At 43.2% G+C, this 14919-nt stretch overlaps 1 protein-coding gene across 5 annotated transcripts in view; it reads right to left on the bottom strand.

Moving 5' to 3' along the window:
* The window catches only part of ryr2a (ryanodine receptor 2a (cardiac)), a 310584-nt gene that overhangs the window by 56318 nt on the left and 239347 nt on the right, over positions 1–14919 (bottom strand). For 3 of the 5 annotated variants that reach the window (XM_085465413.1, XM_085465414.1, XM_085465415.1), the window contains exons 84-89: positions 13093–13140; positions 12893–12992; positions 12422–12501; positions 8268–8344; positions 6412–6485; positions 5366–5383 (exon numbers count right to left, since the gene is read on the bottom strand). In XM_085465413.1, the coding sequence (XP_085321539.1) occupies positions 5366–5383; positions 6412–6485; positions 8268–8344; positions 12422–12501; positions 12893–12992; positions 13093–13140 (397 nt within the window). The remainder of the gene's footprint in view (positions 1–5365; positions 5384–6411; positions 6486–8267; positions 8345–12421; positions 12502–12892; positions 12993–13092; positions 13141–14919) is intronic. The other 2 variants (XM_085465416.1, XM_085465417.1) reach the window with 1 other exon arrangement.

The raw sequence follows: 14919 nt of genomic DNA, 5'->3' as shown, positions 1-14919 counted from the left end.
CTCGAACAATTTCTCTTCAACGACGTAATCCGATAACAACCGATCTCTTTACCCGTCGGCTTCCCGTGGCTGTCATGCGACCGGCTATTGCAGTTAATAATACAACAGCTTCTTGACATTTTTTGTGTTTCTTTTTATCGCTGTGTGACTGATTTCAATTGAAAGCCTGCGTGCGCTAGTACCGCTTGCCACGTGTTCCCAGAATCCTTTGCGGTTTTACCCCTGAATGATGTCACATTTTCAATCTCTATAGCACCCTGACTGCCAACAGGTATCGGGATGATACCTATTGGAAGTCAGGCCCTGTCAGACGCTATGGTCGTTCAGTGGGTCCTGGTGCATGACAATGGCCTCATGTGGTGAGAGTATGCAAGCTGTTCCTGGAGGATGAAAGACGTGATACCACTGACTAGTCAGGCCCCTATGTTCACCAGACCTAATCCAACAGTATACCTCAGGTACTTGTAAAATGTACTACATTCAGTCCATCCAACCTTGTTAGATTGCACCTCCAACGGCCCAGGAGCTCACTGATGGCCTGGTCTTGATCTGGGAGGAGATCCCCCAGGACACTGTGCTTAATCTCATTAGGAACATGTGCTAATGTTGTTAGGCATACATACAAGCATGTGGGGGCCACACAAACTACCAAGTTTGAGTTGCTGCAAGGAAATGTCAGCAAAATGGACTAAACTGCGCACATTATTTTTTCACTCTGATTTCATTGGTTTCATTTCCAATGAATGTCCTTTCATTGCTAACACATTACCCAGTTCATATTAGTAGATTAGTAGATATCTAGCGTGGTTTTTACCCCATTGGGATCCAATGTTTTCAAAGTGTTCCTTTAACTTTAAGCAGTGCATATATATACATATATAATGTGTGAGTATCTCTGTGTGTATAGTCATGAAGAAGAAAGTACATCCCCTTTCAATTTGAAGGCTTTACATAATTAGGTCATAAAAAAAAACCTTATCAGGTCTTAAAATTAGTGAAATCCATCTTAAGATGAACAACAACACAAGACGTACTGTTTCATTATTTACATTGTGCCTGTACATTGTGGTTTTGGCTGGTGGAAGTTGTTTCACTGTGCCTTCAGGTCAGGGAATGGGTTTGGTCGTTTGGCGCATAAGCACAAACAACAGTTCAGAGTACCCAGCCTTCTTGGAGTCACTGGGTGGGGTGCTTCATCTGGTGACTGAGATGTCCTACTGGGAAACTTCAATGATCAGGTCCACTAGTCCGTGATTGATTTTGTGACAGTGTCAGCTGTCAACTGATCATCACCTGGCGGTTGGTTTAATCAGGTGGCGGCGAAGGATGCTGGACAGAATTGTGAAGGTGTGCTGAAAACACCTGCCAGAAGCCCTGGTTCATGAGATCTTCGACTCTCACCTCCAGCCTTCCGAGGGACGAAGGAATGCTGCTGGAGGTTGTTGGAGGTTGCTCAACAACCTCCATTGTTGGGCATGCTGAAAGGGGCAAGGTGGTTGGTACCTGTTATGATGGTAATCCCCAAACCAGATGGTGGGTGCTGGAGATGAAGGGAGCGATCAAGCTAAAGAAGTCCTACAGGGCTTGTGTAGCCTTAGGGACTTTGGAAGCAGCTGACAGGTACCAGCAGAGCCACATACCTTTCAGCTGTTTTTGTGCTCGGGTGATAGATGAAGCAAAATCTTATGTGTGGGAGGAGTTCAGTGAGGCCATGGAAAAAGACTGCCTCAAAGTGGTTAGGAATCCTAAATTCCTAAAGGCCCTGGGTTGTCCTGGTTGACGCATTGCATGGAAATCTGCAGATGTGCCTCTGGGGGCTTTAAGAAGGTGGGCTAGAGTGTGTACTTCAACCACAGGGGGATCACACTCCTCAGCCTCTCTGGGAAGGTCTAGTGTGGTGGAAAGTTAATTAATTAATTAATTAATTAATTAAACCGTATGACTGTTCCCACCACTAACACATGACCCTACGCTGTGTTCACTGCATCATTCCATGTTTGGCACTGATCACCACCTGCACTCATGTATATATCATGTATATATCTATCCACTTAGCACTTTTAATTCTTATTCTTATTTTTATATTTTTATGACAGTATGTTTGCACTGAAGCACCGCAGCAATTTCCTAATGTTGTAAACCTGCTCAACATTTGGCAATAAAACCCTTTCTGATTCTGATTCTGATTAGTCAAACCTCGGATACAGGAGGAACAGTGCTGTTTTCGTACTGGTCGTGGAACACTGGACCAGCTCTTCATCCTCCTACGGATATTTCAGAGTGAGTGGGAGTTTGCCCAGCCAGTCTACATTTCTTTTGTGAACTTACTGGTCGATCTACATCCCTACCCTCACCTATGATCATGAGCTACGGGTAGTGACTATAAGAATGAGATCACGGATATACAGTGGTGTGAAGAACTGTTTGCCCCCTTCTTGAGCTCCTATTTTTTATACGTTTTTCACATTTAGATGTTTCAGATTATCAAACTGGCAATGAGCCACAGCATCTCAGTGGAATTCAGGTCAGGACTTTCATTAAGCCACTTTGTAAGTATTAAGAGGTGGACTTGCTGGTGTATTTTGGATCATTGTCATGCTGCAGAACCCAAATGCACTTCAGCTTGGGGACACAAACATATGTCCGGACATTCTCCTTCAGGATGTTTTGGTAGACAACAGAATTCATGGTTCCATTTACACCACAAGTCTTCCGTCCTGAGGCAGCAAAACAGTCCTGGAACATCACACTACCATCACCATATTTTACTGTTGGTATGATTTTCTTTTCTGAAATGCTGTGTTACTTTTACACCAGATCTAACGGGACACACACCTTCTAAAAAGTTAAACTTTTGTCTCATCAGTCAGTCCCCAGACTATTTTCCCAAAGGTCTTGGGTATCATCAAGATGTTTTCAGGCAAAACTGAGACAAGCCTTTATGTTCCTTTTACCAGCAGTGGATTTGTCTTGGAACTCTGCCATGAAGGCCATTTTTGCCCAGTCTCTTTCTTATGATGGAGTCATGAACACAAACTGAGGCAAATGAGGCCTGATGTTGTTCTGGGGTCTTTGTCACCTCTTAGATGAGTTGTTGCTGCGGTCTTGGGTTACCTTTGGTCGGCTGGTCACTCCTGAGAAGGTTTGCCACTGTTCCTTGTTTTCGCTATCTGTCGATAATGGCTCTCACTGTGGTTCGTTCAAGTCCTACAGGTTTAAGAAATGGCTTTTCCTTTTCCAGACTGAGAGATCTTAATTACTTTTTTTGTCACCTGTTCCTAAATTTCCTTGGATGGCAGCATGATATCTGGTTTTGAGGATCTTTTGGTGTACTCTACTTTGTCAGGGAGGTCTTATTTATGTGATTTCTTGATTGGAAACAGGTGTGACAGTAGTAAGGCCTGGTTTTGGCTAGAGAAATCAAACTCAGCTTTTCAACGATGTGATACACCACAGTAAATTTATGTTAGAACTAAGAGCATCTTTAGGATTAAGGGTAATTAGCAGCCAGGTGCTGCTAAGGCAGTGTAATTTATTAACTGATCATTGTCAAATATGACTACAAAAGCTGAAGTTTTGGCAGTTTGCTTGTTGGGAGATTTCATATCTGTATTAACACAGTGCCAAAGAGAAAACATCAGTGGAAACAGCGGTGACAGAGACTATTCGCAAGTGGGAAACGCTCAAAATAGTTGCCAATTTTTTAAGGAGTGGATGTTCATATAGTACAAACAAATTCAGGCACAAAAGATTCATGAATCACTGATTTCTGAATACACACTGTTGTAAATGACGCCGAATGTTTTTAAGGCATGCAAGGCCAAACTGGAGATGTCAGTCCATAATGCACACCAGGCGAAACCAAACAACATATCGACACAAACGCTTCATACCAACTACTATAGGCACAGTGGTGAAGGGGCAGCCACAGGACCAGCGCACCTTGCAGACAACATGAACTCCTCTGTATACCACCATTCTCGAGTCAAATATTTGGGAGGCCTTCTGTTCGACAGCCCAAACAGGGCCAATGCAACGGGTTAATGAGTAAAGTACATTAGCAAATCTACAAGAGAACAGCTAAAAAACAAAACTATCAAGGTTTTGCAATGGCCCAGTCAAAGTCCAGAATCCATTCTGATTGAATTGCCATGGCTGGACTTTTCTGGATATTTCTTGTCAGTTATTGCAGATCCAATAATCACACACTGCTTCTGCATTTTGTCTTAAAGTGTGTTAAATAAATGACATCATTCAATATGCCATGTGTTGTTCATTTAATCATTTTAGAACCTGATAAAGACAATTATGATCTTTGCATTCAAAGGGGGCGTACTTTCTTTTTAACAACTATATACATGTAACCTTTTTAAAATATTATATCAGAACTGTGAGGTGAAAAAAACAAGTAAGAGAATTGAAAGGTTTGTTTACCACATGACTAAAATGAAATTAACCCTATCCCTAATTGCTGGGTGACCTGGTGAATGTTAATGTTTAAAACCCAAACTGGAAAGCTGCAGACCAAAATCTTAAAGTGTGCAACTTTAATAGAGGTCTAGTCTACAATTTTATTTGGTATCTGGTTAGACATATTCAATCTATTCATTGCAGCCCTGAATGCCAGAAACAGACAGAAACTGTGGCTGAGAACACAGAGGGGAGTTGTACAATTCACAACAATTAACAACCAGCACAATACAATCTCCAGTACTGAGACACAACAATCAGCTGACATAAGTTTAACTGTAAGATTCGGGGGTGTGGGTGGCAGATGGAGGTGTGCTGTGCTGGGGGGACTACTAGTCATTTTCTAATTTTCACAATGTGCCAGACACTGTACAAATCATGAGGGGGAGCCATAGATCAGCAGGTTGTGGCAGGAAGACTGTGATTCCACCACAAAATCAAGACAAGACTTCCGCCTTGTCTTGATTTTCTTTTCTTTTAAAATGTATTTATTTATTTTTTTAATTCTAAAACTCTTCATCAAAGTATCATAATGAGTTTGCTTATTGTTAAAAAGAATGACAAGATACATTTTACCTTAAAATTACAAGGGGAGTAATATTTATGTATCTTCAATACAGATCTTCTACAAAGATCAGTTACAGACCCAGAGGTATTATAAAAAGCACCAAGAAGACTTTGGTAATAACTGGCTACCTCTAGAATAGTTGAAGCAAAAAAAGTTGCTTCAAGCACTGAGCAGGTTGAGGACATCCTTAGAGGTCCACACTCAGGACCTGGACAGAACTGACACAACATGTGTGTGTGCGTGCGTGCATGTGTGTGTGTGTATGTGTGAGAGAGAGAGCGAGAGAGGCCAACCAACACACAAGAAAATGGCAGAAGGCATAATTACCACGCTCATGAGTGATGACTGAGGGAGGAAAGAAAGTGCAGTAAACCAAAATAAGAACAGGAAAACAGGGGGAAGAAAGAAACAGAGAAAGAAAGTAAGAAAGAAAGTAAGAAACAAAGGAAAAGATTACATATAGGGAAAAGAGCGCTTTTTTCGTCATGTGGAATAAAAAAAATATGTATTAAAAGAAAACCTAAAATATATAAAAATATACTACCAGAACCTTTTTTATTTGCTTTTGTCATCAATGATATGCATTTACAGTACTATGTAAAAGTCCTGAGGGACAAAGACAGGCAAAAACAGTTTGTACAGTGTTAATCATTTTGAAAGTCAACATTTGGTATGACTTCTAGCTTTCTTATCATTTCCTAATGTAGTCTTCAGGGATAGGAGCACTGTACAAGGTGAAACACTGTATAATACACTGTCAGTAACACTAATATACATTTTTATATTTAGATAATCAAATTATAATTTTTAATGTGTTGACTACTATACTACTAATCAAACTAAGAGGAATACTGTACTTTTTTCATGGAGTTGGGAAGAGTGGCGACATATTTTTATGGTTTGAAAAGTCTTTGTAATGTTTACAAACAAGAGATGTACAAGACAAATCATCAGCACGCTTGTTCATCAGAAAATCATACTTGATAATGCACGCAAACCAGCAACACTGAATTACCACCTCATTTACACAGGAAAAAACAACAAAAAACCTTTTTATTGATTATAACGAACAATGTGAAAAATAAATGGTGGCTCTCTACAATCTTAATGTTTCTACAGTGTTGAAGGTTATTTCAGAATATTGTGTTGTTTTAAAAGCAGCTTTAAACTGACCATCTTTAGGTTAATTAAATACTTTAACTAGACCTAGATAAGTTAAGTATTTTAATATTAACATTCTCTATGCTTTCAATAGGTAGAAAGTTAAGGTCGTCAAACTCCATCCCGGAAAAAGAGATGTTTCATAAATTTTGGTTTTCGTTTCTGTATTTTTTCAAAATTAGCCCAAAAGGTATAAACATGGGGAATCTTACCTGATCCTTCCTCTGTCACCATTCCCAGTCCCTCTGCTTTATTTTGCCTCTCAAATGCATTTAGATCCAGAACACTAAAACAAAGACAAATATAGTGTGAATCACTACATCCATCGCATTTCTGCTCTATTCGTGTTTTTGTCTTGCCCTTGTTTGATGAGTGTTTTCCTTTTCCGTGGATTTATCCTATATGTGCAAGTCTCTGACCAGCAGTTTTATTCCATGTTTATGTTGAATATTGGCCTCTCATGTGGTTTTCAATGTTTTTATTTCATTGTTGTCTTGAATGCCCCATTGTCCATCTCCTTTATGTGTGTATGGTCTGTACATTTGCTCAGTCAGGCTGACATACACTCTTCCTAAATTGACATCTGGTTTATTTGAGTTGTTTGGTGGCTTTTTTTTTTCTCTGCTACAACTGTGCCTTTTACTACCTTCCTAGGAATACTGTCAGCAAATAGAACCAAGTAAAACTTTTGCAGCCAAAATGACAACAACCTCAACATATAAACAATAATAATTTAAACCCTGCTAAAAGAGTTTGTACAGTTCGCCATTTCCTGAAAAACAAAAGTGCTGAGCACACAAAGTTGCCCGCTAGATCAGATTAATAACATTGCACAAAGTACAACCAAATTTGCAGAAGGTGCTGGCAAATATAACAGAAATAATGATATGAAATATAACACACAACAGTACAAGAGAACACAATAACTAGAATTTAATACAATAGGAATTACTGCACTACGGTAGAGTGAAGCATGTACTTGTAATGCAAAGGTAACTACTGTTTTGCTGGGCAGTCAGTCAAGATAAGTGTTTGGCAGAGTTCAGTTCTAGTATGGTTCTGGAACAGAAGCAGTTCATAAATCTGTTTGTTCATGATTACAGGGACCTGAATCGTCTGCCAAAGTGCAGTAACTTCAACAGGTAATGTGCAAAATGGAATCATGTTTTCTTCTCTGCTAAGGCAGTGAGAGCTGAAAGTTTCCCCAAAGAAGCGAGTTTAGAGTACAGCTAGTTTCTGGGAAGACTTTAAGATCCTCTGAAGGGATTTTCTGTCTGCCACTGAGCTGTCAGCACATCTTACAGAGATGCAGAATGGCAATGAAGGGGGAGTTTCTCAAGAAGTGTAATCTCTGCTGTGCCTTGATAAGTGCAGTCTCTGGACCAGGAGTGATTTTCTGAAGCTTGTATACCAAGAAACTCGAAGGCAGGAACCTTTGCCACACAGTCTCTATCAATGTGTATTGGGTTATGATATTTGTTGTGCCTCCAGTAATCTATCATGAGTTCTTTGGTTTTGGTAGAGCTAAGGGTTGTTCTCTGTATCCCATCCTGGGGCTTCATCTACAAAGGCTGTCACATCTTCTTCTGAGATGTGCCAACTACAGTCTTCTCATCATCAAACTTAGCTGTGGTGTGTGGAAAATTGATAGGGATGCAGAGGGTAGAGAGGATGTAAAAGGAGGTTCAACACACAGCTTAATAATGCTGGTGTTCAATGTGACAGTGAAAGAGAAGCAGGGGCCTAATCTAACCATCTGCATGCGATTAGTCAGAAGGTCACTGATCCTGTGGTAGACAGGTGTGAAAGTTGTAAGCCAGTAGGTTTGGTGACCAGATGGACAGTAGTGAAAGCTGAATCTAAGTTTACAAAGAGTATCCTTACATATCTTCACTACTGCTCAAGATGGCATAACGCAGTATACAAGACAGTGGAGATGTCTTGGTGCATGGAAAACTACTTTTATCACATCTCTCTTTTTTTCATATAACACAACAAAGAGTTAGACCCTCTACATGATGACAACAAATACTTGCTTCAGCCCTGAAATAGGAAATCTTATTTATACCTGCATGACTGCATGAGACCAGCCAGACTCTGAAAGAAGCCCACGTCCTTCTTGTCCTTCAGATAATCTAACATTTTCTGTTAAAGATGACACAGTGAAAGCACAATAAGATACTGGAGTTTACTCAGATTTGACAAAAAACAGTCTACATCTGTCATTAAAATAAAAATACTGGTGGTGGTACCCCTCAGCCTCCTAGTAGATACACCTACAGTATGTATTTCAAAATCGTACATCCCCTTCTTCTCAAGTTATCGGATTCGCAAGGTTTTCCAAAAACCTGATCTCTGACTTCTAACTTTGAGGTCAAGGACACTGAGATTCCAACTTGTCCGAGATTTTTACTACTCCTATGTTATCAGTGTCAAAGTCCTGGATGACTTACTTCTCCAATTATCACATTCACAAGACTTTCAGAAAACTTGACCTCTAGCCTTGACCTTCAGGTCAAGGTCAGTGAGGTTCAGACTCGTATGAGATTTTTAGTAGATCTGTGTGGAAGGGTGGAGTCTGTAGCTCAGTTGCAGGGGAGGGGTGGTGCAGTTGGTTTAGAGGGCAGTGCGACGGGAGACTGGCCAACAGAGTTGGAGATCATCAGGGAGGCCCAGATGGCAGCACTTAGCCTTCTGGTCGTAGCAAAAACTTACTTTCCTGATGTCCATTGAGTGATCCTAGATCTGCTTCACCACCCTAAGACCACTCCTGTTGGTTCTGGATGGAGCTGAGGGATTGGCCATTTGCCTATGCCAGGTGGCTCCATAAGGCGGTGGCCAGGTGCCTGCAGACTGGCCCAATGAAGGGGAAAGGCTGCTGAATATGCTAACATTGGAGAAGTTCACGAGGTGGCTCACAGTGGAAAAAGTGGAACGGGGTCCATTTTCATGTGATACTGGCTGAGGATCACCTGGCGCCGCAGGAGCTGGTAGCAAGTTGGCTTGTCCGGGCCCGGAGAAGGAAACCCCGCGAGGTCCCACTGTAGCCAGCAGCTGTAGTGCACTGGCTGCCAACATTTAATGGCACCAACATTTAATGGCACCAACATTTAATGGCACCAACATGTAATGACGCTTCTCCCTGTGTGGGTTCTCTTGCGTCCCTCAACGAGAGCAGCACATTTGTTGGGGCAAGAGTGCTGGAGTTGCGGCTGGGACATGTCCACTGGGAGTGCCCGCTTGATGGAGATGGGGCGAGTGTTCCATGTCACTGGCCCTCCAGCGACTTCCTCTGGTCCAGGAGTATACAGTACTCTAGTAAGGTGCCAAGTGGGTACAGACCGGGCTATGGTGGACTCGGGCTCCACGCAGGCACACCCAGTTGATGGTGCAGAAAAGCCATTAAGAAATATCTTACAGGCAGCTCATTATAACCCAATTACTGGCCACATGCAATAAAAAAAGGGAACAAATCATGGCCTGTTTTTTTTTTTTTTTTTGGCATTTGAAGGGATGTGCGCCTGTGGTGTGCATCCAGCCCAGGATGTTGTACTCATTACCACTAATGGAGGGTCCATTTAAGTGCACTGGCATGGATCTCATCTGGCCATTTCACCATAGTGCATGAGGGTATCACTTTGTATTACTTTTGGTGGATTATGCAACAGATATTCTGAAGTAAATGGTAAATGGCCTGCATTTGTATAGCGCTTTTCTAGTCCCTAAGGACCCCAAAGCGCTTCACACTACATTCAGTCATTCACCCATTCACACACACATTCACACACTGGCGATGGCAAGCTACATTGTAGCCACAGCTGCCCTGGGGCGCACTGACAGAGGCGAGGCTGCCGGACACTGGCGCCACCGGGCCCTCTGACCCGTAGTGGCATCCTGGAAGAGACACTGATTGACCAGGGCTTCATGTCTTGTACACTAAAAGAACTGTTTAATTACTGTCCATCAAATATGTTTGGCCAAGCATTCATCACCCTCAGAATGACGGGTTGGTAGAGCGGTTGAACTAGACTGGAAAGTCTATAATTTTTAAGTGTATTCATTAGGATGAGCAAAATAGAGATTGCAGGCTAGACTCTCATTTTTTTAGGGACTAGTAAAGCGCTATACAAATACAGGCCATTCACCTGTACAATTGGGGAGCTTGGCTGAGACAATTTTCACTGGGAGTTAAAGTACTTGTGTTGCTCCCTTTATCCATCTCAAAATTACTTGCCAAGCGGCAAGAACTATTGGTCACAGAGTGAGTGTGGGATGTTGACTATGAAAAGGTGCAGTCGGACAGGGTTGCAGGCTCTCCCCTGCATGGTCACACCACTCTCACAGAGTACCATTTTGAAATGTGCATTGGGGTTTCAGTGCATTCACACCCTTATAGATTGCCTAAGCAGAAAAGACAAATTACTCAGAAAGAATTGGCTGTTATCCTGGAGATAGGGGTGATAGAAGAGTCACAAAACATCTGGTGTAGCCCCATAGTTTTTGTGGTGTAGAAAGCTGGGTCTATATTGTTCTGCGTGGACTACCACAAGGTGAAGGAGGTGTCACAGTTTGACGCTTACCCCATGCCTCAGGTACAAGCTTATGGATTGGTTAGGTACTGCTCGTTTTATCATTATGCTGGATTTAATCAAGAGCTACTGGCAGACTTGTCTCTGGACAAAAAACTGGCCTTCTCCAGTCCATACAGATTGTTCCAAATGGTCACACTTCCATTGGCTTGTTTAGAGCCCCAGCCACTTTCCAGCACTTCACAGACAGGATGCTGTGTCCACATGCTGCATACGCCACTGCCTAGCTGGATGATCATCCATGGATCCATGGACCATCCATGGTGACATCGAATCATATGCAGCAGGTGGCCTGCAGCCCTGGAGTTCCTGAGGCAGGCAGGGCACAAGGCCAACATGAAGAAGTGTGCGGTTGGACAGAGGGAGGTACAGTATCTGGGGTACCACCTGGGAGGCAGGCAGTTGCATTCTCAAATGGAGAAAACCACAACCACTGCAAGCTGCCCGCATCTCGGGGCCAAAAAGGAGGTGAAGTGGTTGCTGGGGCTGGCTGGTTACTATTGTTGGTTCATCTCAACATTTGCGGAGGTCACCAGTCCCTTGACTGATCTCCCCTAAAAGGGTGAACCAGATCTTGTCCAGTGGACGGAGCAGTGCCAGACAGTGTAAGGTAATGAAGACTTTTTCTTCCCTTGTGTTCTGCAGACTGACACGTTGAGCAGAGGGCTGGGGGCTGTTTCATCCCAGCAAGTAAGAGGGGTTGACCATCACGCTGTCTACATCAGTTGGAAACTCTCAGAACAAGAAACCAGGTAGAGCATGGCAGTGCCTGGCGATCCAGCGGGTGGTGGACTCTCTTCGTTATTACCTCCCTGTTCAGATCGTGCCCCACTGCAGTGGCTCCACCACATGAAAGATGTCAATGCCTAGATCACCCAGTCATATCTGGCTTGCCAGCCTTATAAGTTCAAGGTGATCCACAGGCCAGGGCCCACATACTCAGGGCTGATTTTCTCTCCAGGGGAATTTGTAGGGCTGTGTGGTGGGCCGTGGACTGTGCCTCAGCTGCGGGGGGAGGGGTGGTGCAGTGGGTTCAGGGAGCAGTGCCAGGACCTAGAGGAGGAACAGGAACTGAGAGCAGATGGCTGCGCATGAGGAGGCACCTTCAGTAAGAAATCTGGTGATAACAACCCGGTAAGGCTAAATTGTAAATAAAGACCAGTGCATCTTAAAACACTGTGTGTCTTACTGGGCAACATAACACAAAGGTGTGTTGCAGTACACCATAGTATCAATTTCAGCCCTTTTGCGCTGCATTCTCAAGATTTTCATAAAATTTGACCTCCGAACCTTGACCTTGAAGCCAAGGTTACTGAGATTTGAACTCATCTGATATCTTTAATAGATACACCCATGGTGTCAATTTCAAAATTCTATGTTGCATCGTTCTCAAGTTCATTCACAAACGTAGGTGTCCACGTCGCCTGTCCACCCAGGGTGATGACAAAACCTTTTACAACTGAGAGGTAAAAATCTATGAGAAAAATTTTAAATTTCAGTGGAATAGATGCATTATATTTCACACTTGTACCAGTTACTTTGAGTATGCTTTGTATAAATAACATTTGAAAATAGATAATATAGCTATAATCCAGCAGTCAATATAAATAACAGTGAAGTAGCGAAGCATTACCTGCTGTACGGTTGAGTTCCCACCATTGAGAATAGCTATGCCCAGTTTCAGAGTAGATGCCACCATGGGACCCATCTCACCTGGAGGAGAGGAACACCCACTCGAAATGACTCACTAGCATTTGTTAGCTTTTTAAATTTGTTTATAACAAAGAACAATTGAAACTTTTATTATTTTACTAATATTTTTTTGCACAGCATATTTTTAAACCAGAATGTCAGAGAGGTATTAACACATCCTGATTATTATCGGTTACAGTTCACATATTGTTATAATGTGAGAAGTACAGAAAAAAATCAACTGAAAAATCGAGAAGGCTCCCAAACAGTCATATCCAGAACAAATTACTTTTAACACATCAATGAGTAAGCAGGCATAGGGATTGGACAGCCTGGTTCTATCACAAGGGCCGTAATATATTTGCCACCACCGAGTTACAGTAAAGAGTAGGGGGTGATAGCCAAGACTTACCTTTACTAGCACTGATGGTTTGGAGCACCATCTCAGCAGCGCCACGGTCGTGCAGCCGAGCCTGCTGATACAACAGCTTCTGCTTCTCCATCTCTTTTTCCTTTGTTAGAAAGGTGACGCATATCATTGCAGACCATCTAAAAATGAAACTGCTAAAAACTAGAGACTAGTGGAAGATTCAAGACCGACTGATCACCTACTTCAAAACTCTTCACTTCTCCATCGTCATCCTCTTCATCATGGCAACTCTGAAGGAAGGGAGAAAGGTGAAAAAAAAAGCATACAAACTACAGACTGTTTACTTAGGATAGATATAGCCACATCAGCGACGGGAAGTTCCAAAGCACTGAGGCATCAAACTTAGTGTTTTCGGTGTCACCATCTTTGTTTTTTTAAACCAGATGTTACGAATGATGGGGAGGGCCGGTATCTGCTGCTTTGTGCAAAGATGAACAGGATGAAACTTGCCAGAGTTCTACAAAATGACCTGCAGCAGGACCATCCATCCATCCATCCATCCATTTTCTTCCAATTATCCAGGGGCAGCAGCCTAAGCAGAGAAGCCCAGACCTCCCTCTCCCCAGCCACCTCCTCCAGCTTGTCCCTGGAAACACCAAGGCGTTCCCAGGCCAGCCGAGAGATATAATCTCTCCAGCGTGTCCTGGGTCTGCCCCGGGGCCTCCTCCCGCTGGGACATGCCCGGAACACCTCACGCAGGAGGCGCCCAGGAGGCATCCTTGTCAGATTCCCGAACCACCTCAACTGGCTCCTTTCGATGTGGAGGAGCAGCGGCTCTACTCTGAGCCCCTCCCGAATGGCTGAACTTCTCACCCTATCTCTAAGGGAGAGGCCAGCCACCCTTCGGAGGAAGCTCATTTCTGCCGCTTGTATTCACAATCTCGTTCTTTCGGTCACTACCCACAGCTCGTGACTATAGGTGAGGGTAGATCGACCGGTAAATTGAGAGGCCACTGACATGAATGTCTCTGATCAACAATCAACAAACGACTTTATGATGGTGGCCTGGGGACATAGCTTCCTCTTGTCAACCCTCTGCTGACTGCCCAGCACTGTAGAGCCTGTCTGGCATTTGCCGTAGAATACCAGAATGGTCCACCACTGGTGCCCTATCCTTTTCACAGATGATAGCAGGTTCACCCTGAGCACATGTGACAGATGTGAAAGGGTCTAGAGAAGCTGTGGAGAACATTATGCCGCCTGTAACATCGTTCAGTATGACTGGTCTGGGGGAGGCATATCCATGGACAGACGCACAAACCTCTAACAGACTAGGTAATGGCACCCTGACTCCCATTAAGTAATGGGATGAAATCGTTGGACTCATTGTCAGACCCTATGGTGATGCATTGGATCCTGGGTTCCTCCTGGTGCCTGACAATGCCTGGCATGTTAAGTAACGTAAAATAAACAATATAAAAAGAATCTTTGCCAGGCAAAGTGTGCATGATTGAGTCTCACATGCTTTAATTTTTTATTCGATGTGTAGGTGTTCACCACAAAGAGGTTTTTTTTTTATTTTGGGGAACCTGGTTGGTCCTAAAGCTAAAGACACCAATCTTTGTGTTTATATATGTCATGATCCAGGTGAGTGTTCAGTGGTTTTCTGTCCTGGCCTTGCGCTCTGCATCTGCCTTTTGGGGTGGAGTCCTGGTTCAACACCTACACCTCCACGTGTTTTCCATCTGTGGCATTCAGCAAGACAGTATTTAAAACCAGTGTTGCCATCAGTTCTTCACCCCTTCGTTTCTTTGTTCATGCCAAGTACTTGATCTCTTTTGTGCCTTTAGCAATCTCGTCAAGTCACCACCTTACTCCTTCATCTGGACGCTGGTCTCCACAGTCAAATCCCAGCTTCATTCTGCAACTTGCTTCTCTCGACTTAAATTACTCACTGCTCTCACCTGCCTGTCCTCCTGCCTGCTGCTTCCTCTGGATTACTAGAATGCAAGGTTGGAACCCAACTCACTCATTCAACACTCAGACGGCTACCCACCTCCAGAGCAACC

The sequence above is a fragment of the Copadichromis virginalis genome, linkage group LG8 (genome assembly GCF_057382275.1).
Source record: "Copadichromis virginalis isolate Kocher_CV1m ecotype Utaka linkage group LG8, C_Virginalis_male_GT1.1, whole genome shotgun sequence".
NCBI classification, from domain to species: Eukaryota; Metazoa; Chordata; class Actinopteri; order Cichliformes; family Cichlidae; genus Copadichromis; species Copadichromis virginalis.
Note: the sequence above shows the minus strand (reverse complement) of the source record. Positions and strands in the feature narration are given on the sequence as shown.